The 19,694-nt window shown below is 41.2% G+C and overlaps 1 protein-coding gene across 1 annotated transcript in view; it reads right to left on the bottom strand.

Annotated features, from left to right (window-relative positions):
• Positions 1–19,694, bottom strand: part of camsap2b (calmodulin regulated spectrin-associated protein family, member 2b) — a 34,240-nt gene that overhangs the window by 8,416 nt on the left and 6,130 nt on the right. The window contains exons 2-10 of the mRNA XM_035670193.1: positions 18,937–19,196; positions 12,008–12,187; positions 10,845–10,931; positions 4,529–4,670; positions 3,208–3,347; positions 1,507–1,597; positions 1,268–1,372; positions 581–650; positions 189–461 (exon numbers count right to left, since the gene is read on the bottom strand). Coding sequence (XP_035526086.1) covers positions 189–461; positions 581–650; positions 1,268–1,372; positions 1,507–1,597; positions 3,208–3,347; positions 4,529–4,670; positions 10,845–10,931; positions 12,008–12,187; positions 18,937–19,196 — 1,348 coding nt within the window. The remainder of the gene's footprint in view (positions 1–188; positions 462–580; positions 651–1,267; positions 1,373–1,506; positions 1,598–3,207; positions 3,348–4,528; positions 4,671–10,844; positions 10,932–12,007; positions 12,188–18,936; positions 19,197–19,694) is intronic.

Below are 19,694 nucleotides of genomic sequence, written 5' to 3'. Positions count from 1 at the left end.
AACAAAAAAAGCCACATAAATAAAAACTCTACTACTTTCCAACAAATCTCACATAGCTTAGAACATATAGAACATAGTTTCAAAATGTACACAGAGTTATAAAAAGCCATATATTAATTTATCTCATGTATGAATAATCCCCCAATCCCCAACAGAAAATCACAAACTAGCATTTCCCTCTGCCTTACCTGCTTTGGTTCTTGACTGAGAATGTGTTGTTCCTCCCCAGGGGTTTGTGGGAGGTAAAGTCCTCATCCTCCTCTGGTATGTGTCTGCTTTGGCCGTTTACATTGACGGGCATGAGAGACAGGTGGCGCTTAATGCCCCCTCGAGATGCAAAGTGAACTTTGAAGCCAAGACCATCACTGCTGGCAGAGCGAGTCATACCGCGGAGGGAGGGAGCTTCACAATGCGGGTCTCCGTCCAGAGGAATCTCAAAGGAGATTCCACGAGAGGAGGAGCTGAAGGAGGAAGGAAATGTATTGTCAGTTTAATAGGAAAACAACAGACCACTTCACATTTGTAAGTCAATGAATGTTGTCGGCTCTAGCAGATACTACTAGATAGATAAGATACTAACCGTTTCTCTTTGGGCCATGTTCCAATGCAGCCATCCACGTAGGACATGGAGGTAGATCTCTTCATTATACCTGTTACAGATGTTTGTCAACAACAAATGTTGCAGTGGAGTGCATTGGTTTCAGGAGCTGTGTGCTTACACATGTACACAGAGTACCTGGCCCAGATTTTCTAAGCTATTCTGAAGATCTGAATCGTCCAACCCACACCACAGCTTCTGGCTATTTATTCCTGGTTAGATTTTTCCTAGATTAATTATACTGTATAATTAATAACAGCAATTTAGTTATAGGGCTCAAATGCAATAAGAGAGTAGAAGAATTGCTGCTTGACTGTAAATCAGCCACTAGAGGGCCACTGGTTTCAAAACAAAACACATGCACACATAATTCCAGTTCCCTGTATTCATGCCCCAGGAAACTGCTAATAGTATTGATTATATCTTTTTTTCTTTTTAAAGCACCACAAAAGTATATAAGGGCAAATTTAAGAAAGTAGAAGACCAACAAGAAACATAATAGTGATACCAAAGCACCAGTTGTATTTACAAGGGAAGGACATCTCCACCTGCATAATCAATGTGTGAGCAATTTTATAATAACTAAGCTATTGCCTTGGTGGACACATACTGTATGTACATTTATCTGAACAGATTTGTGCACATCCCCGATTGATAACGGATATTTACCCTCTGCAGGGATGTGCTCTGGGCTGTCAGGTCTGTCTGCATATCTCTGTTTGACTGGACTGGACACAGGAGCCATATTTCTACAGGATGATACAGGCTCGCAGACTGCAGAGGGAACATATGACAAAAACTCAACCTTCAACTGCAACCAACTGCAAGTTAGTTATTAGAGTTAATAAAAGCATAACATGGTCAGATTAATAACAGCATGCTGATATTATTGTGAAGTTGTACTGTACCGTTTGGGTTGAAGACTCTGGGCTGTACAAATGAAGGTTTAACCACTTCAAACCACCAGAAAAGTTCAGCCATAAACACCAGGTAGTTACTCTGCAAAACCACACACACACACACACAACACACACATTTGTGGTTAATGTTGCTATCGTGTAAGTAGTTATTCATTAATGTTATTAGCACAACATTTCTCTCTTTGCCCCTTCCACCCATGTCTCAGTTAAGATGTTATGTAAGTGACAATCACAATATTATACAGCATTTTCATAGATCAATGAGGTCACAGCCTGCCAGCTGTTGCTAGGTAACAGGCTCAGGTGTTGTGTAGTTGAATATCAGTACATGTTTCATTGTCTAAGTGGTTTAATGTCAAACCCATACGCCTTGTGAAAACTGCCAAAAACACCATCTGGAGTTCAGTTTAAATATGTCACATATGCACAAGTGGATGCACAAAGCAGCGAGTGAGTAACCCACATCAATGATAAATGCATCATGTTATAAACAGAAAGTCTCTGGAGGCCTGTACAGATGATTTCATCTGTAGGAAACCTTTTGGCTAACACACACAGACCTTACTTTCCAGCAGAAATAGAAAGACAAAAACCAAAAAAAAACAGGGATTTTCCTGTTCTTTCCTATGAACTGGCTCTTCATTTTAGACACAGCAGAATCAAGTTCTTAATAACCTAAACAACATTTGTGTTAAATAAATAGCCACATGCACACACACTAGTTAAGATTCAGTGGGCAGTGAGTCTGCGGTGAATGGGCATTGTGCCAGTGTTTTTAACTGCTCTTCACGACCATTTTTCTCTCCTCCTTTGCCTGCTTGGACAACTGTAGTACTATAAAGTCAAAAACACGCTCACTATAAACAATATAAAAGGAAGAGAGAAATACAGAGCAAATAGTGTACAAGTGTGAAAACCGTCTGCTGTGTTGTTTTGAAGAATGGAAAATCCTGGTCAGCTCAGCCCGTGACTTGAATCCGAATGTTTCTACCCACGCTCTCCGCATACTATGTACCCACACTGGCTCTGCTGTATCTAAGGTCCGGATAGCACAGAGATGCTCTTAAAGCTGTACAGTAAGTCTTTCATTAATCAGAAACAAATGTGTGTGAAACGGGGAGATCTAAGCCTGAGGACCGAGTGAATCAGCAGTGGTGTTATCTCTTAAGTTCACAGATTTTGTTATCTGATAAAAAACAGAAAAGATGTGGAAGGGGAGAGAACAAGAGAGGCAGGCAGAGATGGGTCTGGGTTCTGAATCTCCTCGGAGCAGAATCTGTCCTCTGTCTGAGAGGGAGGGGGGGGGGTATTTGGCCCGCAGTGTCTGTACTAGAAAAGCACCAACACACACACACACATATCATATTCATTAAATCTGGCAGCCAAGCTATACTCACTGTAGCAAAATGATCTTTATGTCCCTGCTAATACATCCACACACACACACACACACACACACACACACAACGACCCCTGTGAGAACTAAGTCCGCTTACACACACCAAACTTTTTCCTTGCATGACTCATTTTTGCCTATTTGTAATTTTCAGCTATAACTCTCCTTATTCCCCAAAACACTTTTCTTTTCTCTCTTTCCTTAACTCAATCCGCATTATAAAAATAGCATCTTTCCACATCCTCCACACACATTTCTCATGTATTCATATATTTGAAAGCCTGCTTCCCTACCTTTATGGATGCATGTGCATAGAGCATGTCCTCCAGGCTGAAGTGGCAGCAGTGGTTGAGGTTGTTCCTGCAGAACTCCTGCACCAGCTGGAGGTTGTACAGACTGTCAGCCAAAGACATGGTCTCCTTGAGGCAGATATCTGCACAGCCAGGGGAGGGGTCAGGCACACACACAACGGAGGGGGCGATAGCAAAGGCCAAGCAGGAAGGCGAGGAAAAGATAAGGCATAGTTTATGTTTAAAAAAAGAACAGATGAGAGGAAAATTACCCTACTTTTCCCACTAGTATTTGTGCCATGCAGGAGCAGTAGCTAGATTTAAATCCCTCCAATTCCTTGAAACAATTCATGACACATAAGTTTTCAAACCGCCTTCAACTCCTTCTAGATGAATCATCAGGATTTTTATCCCCTGACGTTAGTGTAAGGCCGGCCCATGCATGTAAATAATATCTAACAAGTTCAGGGACAGAGAACAAAACATGATGTCATTCTTCACTTTACTGTACCTTTTTATTACTTTCAGACTAAATAAAGCCGCCAGCAAGCAGAACTAAATTAAGTTTAACTCGCTTCCACATCTGGCCGACATGTGTATGAGCTCCCTGTGAACTACATTCAATCCTGAGAGTCTCAGAGCAATGACACAAGAGTTGTTTATCTTTGAAATAGCAGCCAGATCCTCCTCTAACGGTTCTCCGTCACATACCCCTCGTGACCAATCACAACCCAACCCAGGGCATTTTTGGAAATGAGGGCGCGGGCGAGCTGAGAGGAAACAAGTCTTTGTTTCTTTTCGTTTCTTGCACTAATTTTCCTTGTTTGTCCTGAATCCTGTCTGCCTCGCAGTGTCCTTCAATATCCTGAACAGGGTCCTCCATTTATAACATTAAATGAAACAACAGCAAGCCAAAACACGTCCTTTATCTCTCCATTACGTGGTTCTTTGAGATTAGGATTAGAGTTTAGGCCACTGAAAACTATAAAACATTTTCTGAAAGAGGCTACTAAACTATCATTGTTTGTATATTATTTGTCATATTCATAAGGCAAAAAGCCCTCATAAAACCACACTAATTGATAATAAGTACGCTCTTTGTTTGAAGCGCCCTCTTCAAATGTATGGTTATAGTTAGAGCAGTGAGAGCAGAAAAGAGCATCCTTTGTGCTGGGACTGAAACTCATTGTGGTTAGCTCATTGTATGCCATTTGACTGACACTGAACTGACTTTAGTCTTGTCTGTTTACTGTAATATTTACTAAAAGGGGGTGTGGCTAGTGAGGTCAGGTAGGTGTGGTTACAGATTGAGGGTTGGTCCCACCTTCCAGTCTGATGGCCTGTGAGCAGTAGAAGTGCAGCAGGGTGGTCAGGGCACAGCCGTCTGTGTTGTCCTTCAGCAGGTTCTCCACCAGGGGGAGCGATGGTGCGCTCCTCTGCTGAGCATGCTCCTTCCTGTAGCGAGCCTGAAACCATGGCAACAGCACAAAGACATCACCTATATGTGTCATTGGTGTGGATGTGTACAGTTGGCTCTCTGGCTGTTGGCGCAGACACACTTTTATCTGCATGCACCAGTGTGCACACACAACTCAATCACACACACTCACTCACAGACAAATAGGTGTTAATTTGAGGAATTTCAAGCATAGGGTGGGCTTCAAGCACAACTTAAATAATGCAGATTAAACTGATCATGCAAATAATCAAACACAACATCTAGGATTAGATAGTCATCTTACATATAAATGGATAAAAAAAGATGCAATCGTAGCACTACTTTGCTCCCATTTGATTTCTTGTGAGGAGTAGTTAGTTCTCTAAAAGGTGAAGGGGAACCAAATGCATATAGCAAATGAATTGTTATCAGCTTCATACATCTGAGGGGGGGATTATATAATCCTCCACTGTGCTATAGCAGACAATGCATGTAATTTAAATGTTAATAATAATATGCATTAGCACAGCCGTCCAGGTTTTTTGAACGCCTCTCTGGGCCTGTAAAAACCACAGACAAAACTGCTACATATGTCTTCAGGTCACTCCCAGTTTGCCCATAAACAAACAATGAGTGGTGTCACGTATGCATTTTACAAGCAAAATGATGGAAGCTTTAATCACAGTGGCTCTGACTTTTTGACAGCCTCTCAGTTTGTGCATCAAGCTCTGAAGAACAAAATGTCGTCCATCGTTCATTTTGGTTTGTACAAAGAGGTAACACAGTACGTCTCTGACAGCAGCCAACTTAAACCCATTCAACAGGAGAAAAACGCAACTTGCCCCTTGTTTTTAATGCATGACACAGACAACATGCCATATCAAACAAGGGAATGGGATGTCAACTGGGGCAGTGGCTTTAGTTTCTGATATGTTGATCAGTGTTACAAATGATACATTCTGGGTATTTATATGATCATGCTACAGGACTGTGCTTGCTCTACTAGGTAGAGTTTTCATCACTCTGAGAGTGATGCAGTGTAAAATGACTACTATATCAGTTAATCAGATTCCTAGGAATGTGGAGACAAGGGCTGGGGAAAAGGAGAGGGTGGGAGGGGTCTGACCAATGCATGATGGGGCTCAGGGCCACATGCAATGACAAGATACTTTGGGGGGAAATGTGAATGGGTGTATCCTTGCAGGTTCGGGTTAGACAGAGAGGAGGTAGATGGTGGTGGTTGGTGAAGAGGAGTTCTTCAGAATGGATGGACTTACAGGTACTAATCTCCAGTACCATTTGCTAGGAGACTTGATGGTGGATGATGATTGGACAACAACAGGAGAGAGTGGGAGAGGCGTTAGGCCAACAGCAAGCAAAACGTTTTGCTACTTGGAGTATGGGGGACAAACCCTCTCTTGACACTAGAAAGAACTCCTAGAGTGCATGTTACACCTCTGCAAAAGCTGAAAAATACTCAAAATCTGGCATATTTTAAAAACATTTCTAATATACACCTGGATCTGTATGAAAATACACAGTGAGAGACAATACTTGGATTGATCTGACAGAGTAGTTGTGGTAGTTGTTTAGTTTTCTCATGCACTTAAATTTGCCAGAAAATAACTTAACTTCGTACATTACATTACAAACAAAGAGCTGTGTCTTCCCTCCCAATTAAAAATTAACACAAAAGGTGCTTTCCTAAAACTCAAGTCTTTTATAATCACCCAACCACTAAAAGTCATTAGAGAATTGCCCTTAAATCATCACATAAGGAGCAATACAAATGGGCTTTGTCTTCAGTCTAGCGACAGTCTAAATCATATCACAAACACAGCTGATCCTTTAAGTGGGTTCATTAACTTACCTGTTTCTGTAGTTAATGGTTATGTCATCCTCACAACTGTGTGATCCTCTCTCTGATAAGGCTCTACTACAGTTACACAGTACATTGAGGCTATGCTAGCGTCTCTGTGAGGCTGTACTTTGGGCTAACCACTAACATCAAAACGCTAACATATGCTCAACAACAATGCCAATATGCTGATGTTCAGCAGGTATAATGTTCACCATCTTAGTTTTGTTCATTAGCATGCTAGCATTTGCTAATAGCACTAAAACATAAAATATACAGATGTGGGATGGGAGTTTTATAGTATATTTATAGTAAGTAAGTTTTGGAGAAAAATAAATGGTGCTAGAGGAAAACTAAGGGAGTCCCCAAAGTCTACATTCCCAGAATCCTTTGGGGAACACAAATATCTGCACAAAATTTCGTAGCAAACCATCCAATTATTGGATCTATCGTCATTGAGGTATTTCAGCTGGGACTAAAGCATTGGACCAACATTGCTATCCATAGAGCTACTTTGTTGAATAAATAAAATATACAAAATACAGATTTCATTTCACAAGTTCAGGGATGTCCATGCAAAATGTTCTAATCTAAGACTAAAACTTTCCAGTGAGTCACTGTTCAGACATGTTCACAAGCCTGTTCCACAGCACAGATTATTTTTAAATTAAATTATATGCAGTAAAATAGCAAGAACATTCAAAACAATCTGTCTTGTACTGTTAGAAAACCCTTTGCAAAACGTGGATCTGCACTAAAAGGTAATCACTCATTACTTGGCCTCTGTCCAAACATTCCACAAAATTTTATTGAAATCTGTTGAAAAGTTTTTGAGATATGTTGCAATCTAACAAACATTTAAAAAACAGGATCTAACCTCCATGGTAGATGTAATAAAAGCTACAAAGATTTTATGAGTGTAGGAGCTCCTGATTAATTAACACATCTGTTAGTCTGACTTTCCACTCAGTCTTATGCAAGTAAAACACCTATGATAAGCACAAACACAAAATCCACACACAAAAATGCTGAGCATTGAGTCACAAGACCAGAGTTAAAGATTTTTCACACCGTCCCAGAATAGACAAGACTTACTGAGAAGTGTCTTGTACTCATCCATTAAAGTGTGTTTGTGTGTGTATGTGTTCGCGTAGGCATGTGTGTATATGTGTGAAATTATCTCCCGAGTTTGTACTAGTCAGTGAATAGACTTCTGATGAAGCTGATAATGCAGAGAGGGAGCTGTGTGATGGAGCATGGAGTAAGAAAGCAGCTGACTGACACAAAGTCTCCCTCACACTCTTTAAAAAGAACCCTCTTCTTCCCTCACTGTAACTGGTTGCCTTTGTGTCTATGTGAGTCAGTTTGGGATATGTCACATACCCTATGTGTATTATCAGCTTACAGAGTCATGTCAGTGAGGCAGTGGTCACTCTCACCACACCAACACAAAAACCGACAATGAGCGAGAGAAGATTTGCCAAGAAACTCCTACAGCAGATAAAAGCTCCTCCTAAATGTCTGAACATCCTGCAGCTCTTTAAGGTGACTCTGCTGTTGTATGTAAACAGTTAAATCTATGATAAGGTGTTTTTGGTCAGCTTGCAATGTGTGGCAAAATGTCAGACTGTCCACCACTTTGGTTCAGACTGAAATATCTCAACAACTATTGGATGGATTGCTATTAAATATTTTTCATGGACAGACGATGAATCCTACTCACTACCTGATTTTTCCTATAGCACCTCTATGAGGTCGAAATTTGGTTTTGAGTGAAATGTCTCAACAACCATTGGATGGATTTCCATGAAATTAAGGGTACAGAAAATCACATATCAGGATGATTTTTTTAAAAACTTTGGTAATACCAAGACTTTTCATCTTGCACCATCATCAGGTTACATTTTCAGTTTGTCCAACACTTTGGTTTATGACGAAATACCTATAAAACTACTGACACCTCCATCACAAATGCTTAGCACTAATGTAGAAAGTGTTAAAATGCTAACAGGATGGTGAACATAAACATTACTGCTATCAGCATGTTACACTGTCACTGTGAGCATGTTGCCATGCTAGCAAAAGTACAATTTCACTAGACTTTTAAGCTGTGTTTCTGACCAAAGTACCAGCACCTTTTACTCCCAGGAACCATTGTTGTCTGTTTCCACTGGGGCCTAAAGACCCACGAAAATGAGCCAAAATAGCCCATTAATGTATGAAAAACGATGGCTGTTTTTACTTGTTATTTTGCCAGGCAACTATACAGTTACAATGCTTTGCTTTACTTTCTGTAACCGTTGGCGTGTGAAAGCAAAATTAACAACAAAAAAAAACTGTTTAGCAGCTGCAGATGTTTAAATATGGTAGCTGAAATAACTGTGAGTACTCGACCAATCAGACACGTTCAGTTCCATCACCAAAGTTCGTGTACTTTTCTAAAGTACTGCCCCCCCTGAGCAGATACTTAATTTAGATCCTGGTCCCTGTGGAGGAAACACACTGAGTTGCTCCAAAGGTTCCTTAGTGCCCGGGGAAAGTTCCTGAGGTGAACATGCGGTTTGTTGACTCAAGACAAAGGCTAGCTGAAGCTATCTTTGTTAACACACACGTTTACTCCATGGCAGTACAACTGGTATTTACATTTTCACAGTTTTAAGCAGAGTTTTACCTCTTTGAGTTGATATTGAGTTGCAGGAAGTTTAAATACTGATTCCCATTAGTTGAAAAGAGTGACATATTTCTTTTCCATCTTTTAACCTCTTGTCATTGCTTCAGAACACCGACCTGAGGCAAAGGTCGTGACCTGATAAGGCACAGTGCAGTAGCTTCATGGTTAAGTGGGTAAAGAGGACGGTAGCTGACTGCTGTATCCCTGTGGACTGACTCGTTGTGTCACATGGACCTTACATAACTACAGGGCCTGCAGGATGACAACACTGTCTCTGTCTGTCACTGACTCTCTTTTGCTACAGCTGACAAAGTTCCTGAGTGTCTCTCTCCATGTCCTCCACCCTGGTGTCATTTGTCCCATTCCCCTCTCTCTGATTATTCCTCCTCACTTTTCTTCTCTGTCTGTCTGTCACCCTTTCTCTCTTCCTCCGCCCCGCACATTTCTTTGTCTCCTCGAACAGCAGTGTCGCGATTCCTGCCAACATTTTTCTGCAGCTGGTCTGAGACTGAGCTCATCTGTTCCTCTGATTTACAGAGCTCTGTGTACTGTGCCCTGTGTGTGTGTGTACATATCATGTGTGTGTGTTGTGTGGATGCAGACATGTGCTAATGCTTACAAGGAAATATTTGAAATCTAATATTGACAGATGAGAGACAAAACAAAAGTATGAGAAGCAGGACATAAAACTTAAAACAAAAGCAAATTAGATCAAGACATTTTCAACATTTTGGGAAATATACTTGTTTGCTTTCTTGCCAAGCGTTAGTGGAGATGATTGATGCTCTCATATACAGAGCTGGAGTCACCATATTAGCTTACCTTAGCCCAAAGACTGGAGACAGAGGAAACAGCAATCCTGGCTATAAAGTTCAAACCTCCCAACACCTCAAAGCTCACTAATCAACATGCCATATCTCTTTCTCTTTAATTCGTACACAAGCCAAGATGTAAAATCAACAATTTGAGGTTTTACAGGGATGCGTTGTGTATCTATTTACTGATAAACAACAGACATCTGCCAGGCACTCCTGTGTAGCATCTCGTCTGGTTGCTTGGCGATGACAAGACTCAGGGAAGTCACTTGTTCCCCAAGTAATACTAATCCCTCTAAAGCCACGATTGTTGTTTTAACACTGCTCTTGTAAAGGGTAATGAGAGGTACAACCTGTTACTTAGTGAACTTTAGCGATGCTGGTAGGTGTATTTTCAAACTTACTATTAAGGCTTACTATTTATTTTTGTCTTTCTGCTAAGCTAAGCTAATATTCCCCTGGCTCCAGCTCTGTACTTATCCCACATATATGAGAGTGTGGTATCAATCTTTTTTCATTTAACTCTTAGCAGGGAAGCAAATAAGTACAGTGATGTCATCACTGTAATTTGTGATTTCGGGGGTTACGTACTGTAACTATTTGTAAGGAAACAATAGCTGGGCGCAGTGACAGTAACTCCTTCTAAAACCACAAATTGTCCTTTTTACATTCCAGTTGGTGTGCAGATTGAATAAAGGGGATATTAAGTGTTAGTGAGATTTGGTGCTGGTAGGAATATATATATAATTTCATTTTACTAAAAACAAAGACAAGATGTCCTTTAAACATCCTGTTATTTAGATACCTGACAGAGGAGAGTTTGTGTGACAGTGTGTGTGTATGTGTGTGTGTTCTTACTTTCTGTGTTGTTGCATTTGAGTCCTGGAAGGAAGCCTCTCTCAGCTTTTGCTCTTCGACAAGGATGTCCCTCAGGTGTTCATTCACCTGGAGAGAGAGAGAGAGAGAGAGAGAGAGAGACCGGCAGAGAGAGATGAAGGTCAAATTTCAGACAAGCATTTTGTGCACACTGAGAGACTGAATGGTGAGTCTGTTGGAGAGAGGAGGAACTTGAACATGAAACAGAGGCTCCACACATCAAATAAAAAAACTTTTCACCACCACTGCCCATTAGTCACTGATGCTAAATGTTATTGAAACTTAATATACAGCACTCAGCTGACTTCCAACACAATGTATAAATAACTTCAAGGATTACTATAATGATAGTATTTCTCTTTTTTATAATTACTGCTTTTTTGTCTTCAAAGGCTGTGTACAAACAGTGATGTAACATTTTGGCCTGAGGATGCACAAGGTCACATCAGCCAATCCCAACATGGCGTGCCATATCTCAGAGCAACACAGAGAGACAAGGGTCTTTTTTTTTTTTAATGTGTGTCTGTAAATAAATCCTACATTGTTATCATCTTGCCTTCGGACTGGAAAATGAGCAGCAAGCACATGAGCTTGTTCAGCAAGGAATGTTAGTGATCATTGTACGTTTAATTGATTAATTCATGCCATGCTGGAACTTGTTTCATTATTTTAAACAAAGTAAAATTAGGTCATGGTCGTGTTTTGCGGCAAAAAATCTCCTGCAAGGTCAGTGAAAGCAACTTCAAGTGATTAAATAATCTGTAAGATAATAAAACTAAAGATGCAATCACAGAGACTTAACTACTGCCCTCTTAAAATCTTACAGCCCAGTCGAGGTCTGACTTTACTCTCCCAATTCTCCCAAGTTATCTCTTGATAATCTCTGACATGATTACATATGGTTGGTGCCAGGTCTTCATCTAGCGAACATATTAGAGCTTGAACCAGCAGTGGAGGAATTGAGCACTGACACACTTTCCAGCACCTCTCGTGTCTTCTATATCCGGAGTGAAACAAAGAACTGTGTGTCCTCCGTTGTAAAAGGCTCAAGTATGTGTACAGTTGTTATCCTCTGAAATGAGAGAGCACATGTCCTTGTGGTTGGCTTTGTGTGCACACGAACACGCTCCTGTGTGTATGTGTACCTTGTTGATCCAGGTGATGATTGCATCCTCGGTATCATAAGGCAGCTCCTGGATATGTCCGTCACTATGTGAGGGTTCAGCGGAGGAGTACCTGTTGATGCAGGACATCACCCTCTCCACACTCACCATCTCCACAGTATACGCCATCATCAGGGTATCTATGAGCGCCAGGTGGGAACTCTGTGGAGACATACAGCAGCGTTGTAAGGGTTGCCTTTTACTCTCCCACTTCTTTCCGAAAGCATGAAACTGACAACTAAAGGCCTAACTTTATATTTTCATGTTAGTGCCTCTCTGTGCTTCTGCAGTTTTTTTGAAGTGCAAAGTTACCAAAAATGGTTGAAACAGATGTTTTCATTCAAGAAAAAAATACTCTTATATATAACTCTTGTAAGCAAAGGGCCACAGGTCGGACTCAAACCCGCTGCAGCAAAGACTCAGCCTTGGTACATGTGCCTCCAGCTCTACCAGAAGAGCTACCATCACGCCCTGGGCAGGGGTTCTAAAAGAAAAATACGCTGCAACCTATAATGAGGAAGTCAAAATCTTGGTGCACTGGAGGGAAATCAGAAGCATTACCTAAAGGATTGGAGTTGGGAAACATGATGTTACATATAGAATATAAATTTGTCTATAATCAGATTTTGCCATGTGACGTTTTTTAATTTTAAAACAGTAAAGAGATTACAGAAAATTAAGATAGACAGAGGAACAATATGCAACAAAGGTATCCAGCTGTACTCAAACTGAGGGTGTTGCAGATTGTCTTTTCCGTCTCTCATGGCAAAAGTCTGAATGAATTATACTTTGGTGCTCATAGTTTCCATAAAATTAACCCAACAGTTGTATTGTGGAGAACTGAACTTGTCTAATTTGTGTGTTGTAATGTGTAGCATGTCCATATTGACAAAGGTTTGAACATTTATATATGTGTAGGCGATCTAAAACGACTTAAAACTCACTGAAGCAGGGGGCCCGGTGGGCTTTAGGAAGTTTTATACATCCAGATAATTTCTATAAAATCCAGACCAGGCCTGTAATGGAGACCTGCATATATTTGTCAAAACATGTAGCCACATCAGGCTAGTAAAGGAGACATGCGTCTATTTGGGACACTGCTTATATTTATTTTACAGTATATGTTTTAATACAGGGTTTCATCCATATTGTCCACTATTAAAGATATACAGCCTGCAATCTTCTTCTCACACCTCTCTTGGTTTTCCATGGTGTCACACTAACTTTGTTTCTTCTGTGTGGATTTGTGTTTATTAACTTCATCCGGAGCTCAGTAAAGCCACTGTTTAATTGTTTGCTGTGTAAGAAAGGACGCATGTTAGCTCAATATGTGTTGAAGTTACTGTACCCACAGTAAATCCATCATGCTGTCTTGTTATGTCGCCTGAGGAAGTTTTGTGGATACAAGAAAGCTGCTGAGAATCATAGTTTGTGATCATCAATTGTCCAGCCCCTCTTGCCTCATGACATCTGAAAGCACTTTACACACTTATACATCTGTACAGAACTACTTTCATACCGTACACATGACCTAATTACGAATCCTTCACTACAAGTGAGTGTTTTTAACAGCCATCAACACCTACACAAAGCTTGACATTCTCCTGGCCTTTCTAATCCAATTCCAGGCTGGTCAGACCAACAGACCTCCCCTTCCCTTTCCTGTCACACCACAGGTCCACTCAAAAACATTTACGCACTGTGTGTGTACTTGCGTGTGCTTGTTGCTTACCTAAACATCTCTCTTCAAGTCCAAGCTGACTGAACAAACTCCTAAAGTCAGGTGCTCCATGATCCAGGAGACTCAAACCAACAGACACAAACAAGCACAGACTTCTATTCATAACCGCCTCGTGTAATGGCCAGTGTGACCAAGTGTTTCCCCAAGAAACCAACAAGTGATCCAGCGCTACGACTCTGTACTGCTACTGGTGCTCAACGTCTGCACCACATGTTCTTCTGCCAGTCAAAACAGACAGCGTGTACAGAAGAAACATGGCTGTAAGAAACAAACTCCTCATGGAAATAAGTGCTGAGAAACTTATATAAACTGAGTGTGTGAAGTGTCACCTGATGTCAGCATATGTCATTCATTAGTCTTTCATCATGACAGTTAAAACGAAACACAGCAAACTAGATCATTTCTGAAAGGAATGTAACATTGTTGCACTCTTTAGACCAAACGCTCATCCTTCTGATCTGACTAAGACTATAATTAACGACTATTCTCATTACTGATTCATCTATTGTGCCCTTCGCAATTTCCCAGAGACCAAGGTAATGTGTTCAAATTGTGTCTATGAAAAACACATTTGAGAAGATGGAACCAGAAAATATTTGGTATTTTAGCTTCAGAGACAGAGTAAAAAGATTAATCAATTCTCAATATCGTTCAAGATTGTTTTTGTTTTTGCTAAATAAGCAATTAATCAACTTAATGTAACTAATGTAAGCTGAACAGATGTTGTAGACTGGTACTGACTGGTACTGACCTGTATAGTGACATATGCTACACAGAATGCTACAGCTGTAGTGTATTACATGGGTAAACAGGACTGTTTGGATTGGTGCTGGAACACAGAGCTGCCACACTGTCTGATATTGAATATTGTCTATGAAACAGTCTGCAGACACTGTTTTGAATTCCTGCATCTTCAGGATATTGTCAGATATTTGGCATTGCACGCATTCTCCTCCAGAGGCACAGTAGCTGGTCTGGCTGACAGCTGGACTGACTGACAGAGAGACAGACAGAGGGTGAGACAGGCCAAAGCAGCTTAGACTGGAGCTGGCGATCCAGAAAACATGATCTTCATGAAAACCCACTGAGCTTGTTCTATGATTGAAGCTTTTCTGAACACATTTACATAAAACCCCTAAATCTTGAATGTAGTTAAGAAGCTTGCGTAGGTGTGTAAGTGTGTGTGTGCCACATGAATTTAAACGGTGACAAATAATACTGGTCTTAATTTATGTTTCATTAGGACATTTGTCTACATTCAAACATCTGCACTAAAAAAAACATATTATAGAAACATGGATCACAATTTGGTATGCCTATATAGTGGAATGTAAAAGCTACTATTATAGCAGTAGTATAATAATAGTATTGTATAGTATTTATGTGTATTTCCCTGTAGAATCACAACATATTGTTTTTACATTTCTGTTTATGTACAGATTAAACAAGCACGAAGTAACATGTTAATTAGTGAGCTTTAAAGCTGCTAGTAGGTGGATCTCTTAACTTTGGATAGAGCCACATCATTTCCATTTTGCTAAGCTAGCTAGTAATTAAAACACAGACATGAGTGGCACAATTATTCTGATCTGAATGGGAAAAAAAGTGAAACGTGGTCTTCAGCTTCCCTCTAGAAGCATATCATTTTTATAAAGTGAAAAGACGTGTGATTACTATTTTTGCGGACTGAAACTTACATATATATATATATATATATATTTTTTTTTTTACCAGGTGTATTGTTCCTCGCTGTAGGTTTGTCTGTGTCACTGTTTTCTCACTGCACTGTTTCCAATAGGACCTTCAAGTCTAACATGCGTGTGTGCATGTATGTGGATGTGCATATGAGTGTGTGCCCCAGAGACAGAGAAGAAGACAGACAGACAGTACATGGAGCCACTGCTTTCATATCTACAGACTGTTCTCGTATCCACTACTGTTGACACTACAGCATGGATTTAAAAGCCATGTGCTATCCATTATCCCTACACAAAGACCTTTGGGGTGTGTGTGTGCGTGTGTGTGCACAAGCGCAAGTCTAAACCACTCACGGTGACAGACACACCTTATAAGGCTGTGGAAATGGCACACACTGGTCATAAAAAGCTGCAGTACACTTGTGCACACTATCTAACAGAAGCATCAGTATTTATACTCACTACTGTTGTACGGCTGCATGAGTGTGTGTGTGTGTGTGTGCCCTTGATGAAAGGCATCTATAGGAAAGCACAATACAGCTGAGCAAACAGATAATCAAAGTAACCTCTTTCTGGACAAACATCACAAGTGTCCATTCAACACAGGTACACAATCAGAAATGGCCTACATCTGAGCAACACAAGTGTTTTTATTGTACAACTTTACACCTTCATGTCTGGCTCTATTGAGACATTAATGTGTGCTGACAGTTATGGTGCAATTGTCCAAACTGCCAGTAAAAATAATGACCACTCTCACTATCTCTCTCACACACACATCCATAAAATCCGGCAAATCTTTCAGCAAAATTTGGCAGAGAGCTTGCAGACGAAGGCACACGCCCCTCTGCAGGAAAATTCAATTACCGCTACGACTCTCTCTCTCTCTCCTCCATCACTTTCTTGTCTCAGTTTTTCAACACTCAGAGGGCAGCGCGTGCGAGCATGTGCGAGACTTTAAAAAAAAAAAGTCAAAGAGAAACAGGAAGGTAGAGCTAGAAAAAGACACACAGGTCTTGTGCACACTGCTGGAGGTCTGACAGCTCTTTGGAGGTGTGTGTGTGCGTGTGTGTGTGGGTGTTAGAAGAGGGGGTAATAAGGAGAAAGAGTGGGAGTGGGGGGGGGCACTCATTTGTGCACCAGACGTGCTTTGACTCACTGTGAGACCCCACCCTCCACTGTGCTGCAGTAGAGCACATCACGTCTTCCTCCTTCCTCCTCTCCTCAACCCTCCCTGCTCTCCATGTACTCCGCTCTTCTCCTCCACCGTCACCCCCCCCTTCCAGATGGCCACATTAACAGTCCCGCCTGCCAAAAAGGCAATACCTTACCCTTCCTCTCCTCTCTTCTTTATCTTTCCATCCATTCCTACTTCTTACAGACTACCACACTCCCCCTTTTCCTCTCTTCTCTCGCTCTACTTTCCTGCTTCCTCCTGGATCACCGCCAAATGGCAGCCCCTAAACTCCATCTTTCCCCCTCCTTCTCTCTCTACATCCATTCGCCCTCTGACAGACTGCCACGCTCCTCCTCCTCCCTGACATGAGTTATTCTTCTGTTGCACAGCATTTGGAAAACCATGAGGTAATCATTTTCTCTGCAGATATACCATAACCCAAAATGAAAAGCCTTTACTTTTAGCATGACTGAAATGATCCTGCTGAGTCCACAAATACTCACACACACACAGTTCTTCTACTTTACAGAACCAATCTAGTGAATTCAGACGGGCAGAGAGCAACAATAAGGAAGGACAGATTAACAAATTGCCTGCATGTGTGTTACACAAATGAAGGTTAATAGACGCCGAGGGTCCAGGGGCTATATGCTCCATTTGTCTACTTAACACTGTCACTAAATCACCTGCTATACGGAAACACAGAGACAAAGAGAGAGACTACACACGCACTTTTATAGCTATGAAAGGACATGGGATCGTTAAGTGTTGCACCTAATCACCACCAATCAGTCTCACCTTCATGACATCCTCAATCAATGAGTTATGTGGAGAGCACAATCAACCGTATAACATAAAAATGTCCTTCAATGGTGAGTGCTCGTCTAGAGCTGTAAAAAGTGAGAGCACAAGCAGAGGGCAAATAAAGCTGAGAGAGAGAGAAAGATGTGGGGGTACTGTCGGGCTTGATGGAATATGTTTAAGCTTCAATTAAATATGCAGGAGATAACAATGTCCCAGGTTCATTTAATCCAAAAAGATAAGAGTTTGGATGAGACGGAGGAATGGTAGCAAAGGCTAAAAAAGAGACCACGGCAGGAAGAGAGAAGGATGGAGACAGAAGGAGGAACAAACAGAGAGAGAGACAAGAGACTTAAGGTAAGAAACAGTAAGACAGACAGAGTGAGAGCAGGAGTGGGAGGTAGGGAGGGAGGGGAGAGAGAGGGTACACTGCAATGCAGACACCTTTTGGCGTCAGCAGAAGTGCCCGGTCTCCAGCCATGCATGTGCTAGCAGTGTGTCTAAATCAAGCTGCCACAGACTCACTGTCCTTTCACAACTTAAGCACCATAAATGAACGTTACTCGAGCTCAGAATCGATTCCGCTCTATTCACACCCAGCGAAACTGAAAAAGGTGTGTTATGTTCTAGAGCTGAAACGATGAGCTAATTAATTGATATGTCCAAAAAAAAAAAGAAAATACTGACAGCTATGGTTGTTGTTTAAGTCATTCCTTAAGCAAAAATGTCCCAAATTATCATATAACGGAATATCTTTGGGTTTGGATTGTAGTTTGGACAAAAAATAATTAATTTCAGATGAATATCAACCAATAATGAAAATAACTACTGTATGTTGCAGCCTTATTATGTTCCACAGTACTGACAACGTACTACTGGAATATCTCTTGGTGGTGCGAGCTATGGCATGTTTGCCCCGTGCTGTCTAATGACACAGAGACTGAACAGTGAGTAATGGGTTGCTATAGGAAACCCGTCATTAGCGGTTGTTTTTCTGGACAGATCTTGGAGGACGGTAGGACACACGGAGCGGTACACACAAACACACTATCCTATAACTCGCTTATGCTCAGCGAGGGGAAGACACAGCAAAGCACACAGCAACATCCACTGTTATCATAGTGTTGAAATAAGTAGTTGATTAATAAGTTAGTTAGTTATAATAAATCGATTTAAGTCATTTAATAAGTAATTCGCTGGTTCCTGTATTTCCTGTTTTATATCATTGCAATTTTTGTATATGTTCATTAACAATTTGAAGACATAATCTTGGGCTATGAGAAACTGTGATGGCCATTTTCCCGCTAGTTTTTGACATTTAATAGACAATTAATGAAAATGAATCCTTAATTGTAGCCTGGTTACTAAGAGTGAGCATGTACATTTATGCACAGTACAAAAAGTGTATACAGAAAAAACATAAACTAGACTAAACCGCAAAATGTAAATGCTGTAAATAAATCAGGATGTTTTCAATCACATACTCTCCACTCACCATATGTATAGGCGTGCTGGTCAGATCTCTCTCAGTGACCAGTCGGTCCTGGTCAGTTACGTACAGGCCTTTCTGGGCCAGGGCCTGGATGACAGCGTTGTGTCCAAGTAAAGGTTTGACAGCATCACTACGGAGGATCAGGCTCCCTGCCCGGCAGTAGAGCTCTGCAGACTGGAGCAGACAGGCCACTGGAGGCTTCAGGTGCTCCTGGTTGTACTGGTCCTTGTATAGAGGTTCAACCAGCTCCTCTGGCACTGAGTCTGAGGGGAGAGAAAGGCACAGAAAGGGAGAGAGGATACGGGGTAAGAGCTGGTTTAAAGCACCTCCTGTCCTCCAGCTTCATCTCTGCTGAGACACGGCCATCGACAGAAGAAAACAGTGACAGCATGCAGGCAATAAAAAGCTATGCTACTATTCTTTCTATATTTTACTGCCTTTGTTGTTGTTGCTATGGCTTCACTACAGCACACTGTAGAGCAGAGCCTCGCCTTCATGACCACAACCAGCTCAAAGCTTGTGGCACACACCCAGAAGAGATGGTATACGCCACAAAACCTCCTGAACATCATCAGTGAAAAGTCCATTTGCACAAGTTACAGGGTCAGTTAGCGGTTAAAGGAAGGTTCCAGAGAGTCTTCTCCATTACAATAACAAGCACACCAATGTCACGTGTTTATTTGTTGGTGCTTATCTTAGTGAAGATCCAGACAGGACATCTTGTGAGCACAAAGACACAGTGTGTGTGTGTGTGTGTGTGT

Source organism: Morone saxatilis, unplaced genomic scaffold (genome assembly GCF_004916995.1).
Source record: "Morone saxatilis isolate NCDOM2014 unplaced genomic scaffold, NCSU_SB_2.0 Contig23, whole genome shotgun sequence".
In the NCBI taxonomy this organism is placed as follows: Eukaryota; Metazoa; Chordata; class Actinopteri; family Moronidae; genus Morone; species Morone saxatilis.
The sequence above is the reverse complement of the archived record's forward strand: the minus strand, read 5'-3'. Positions and strand labels throughout refer to the sequence as shown.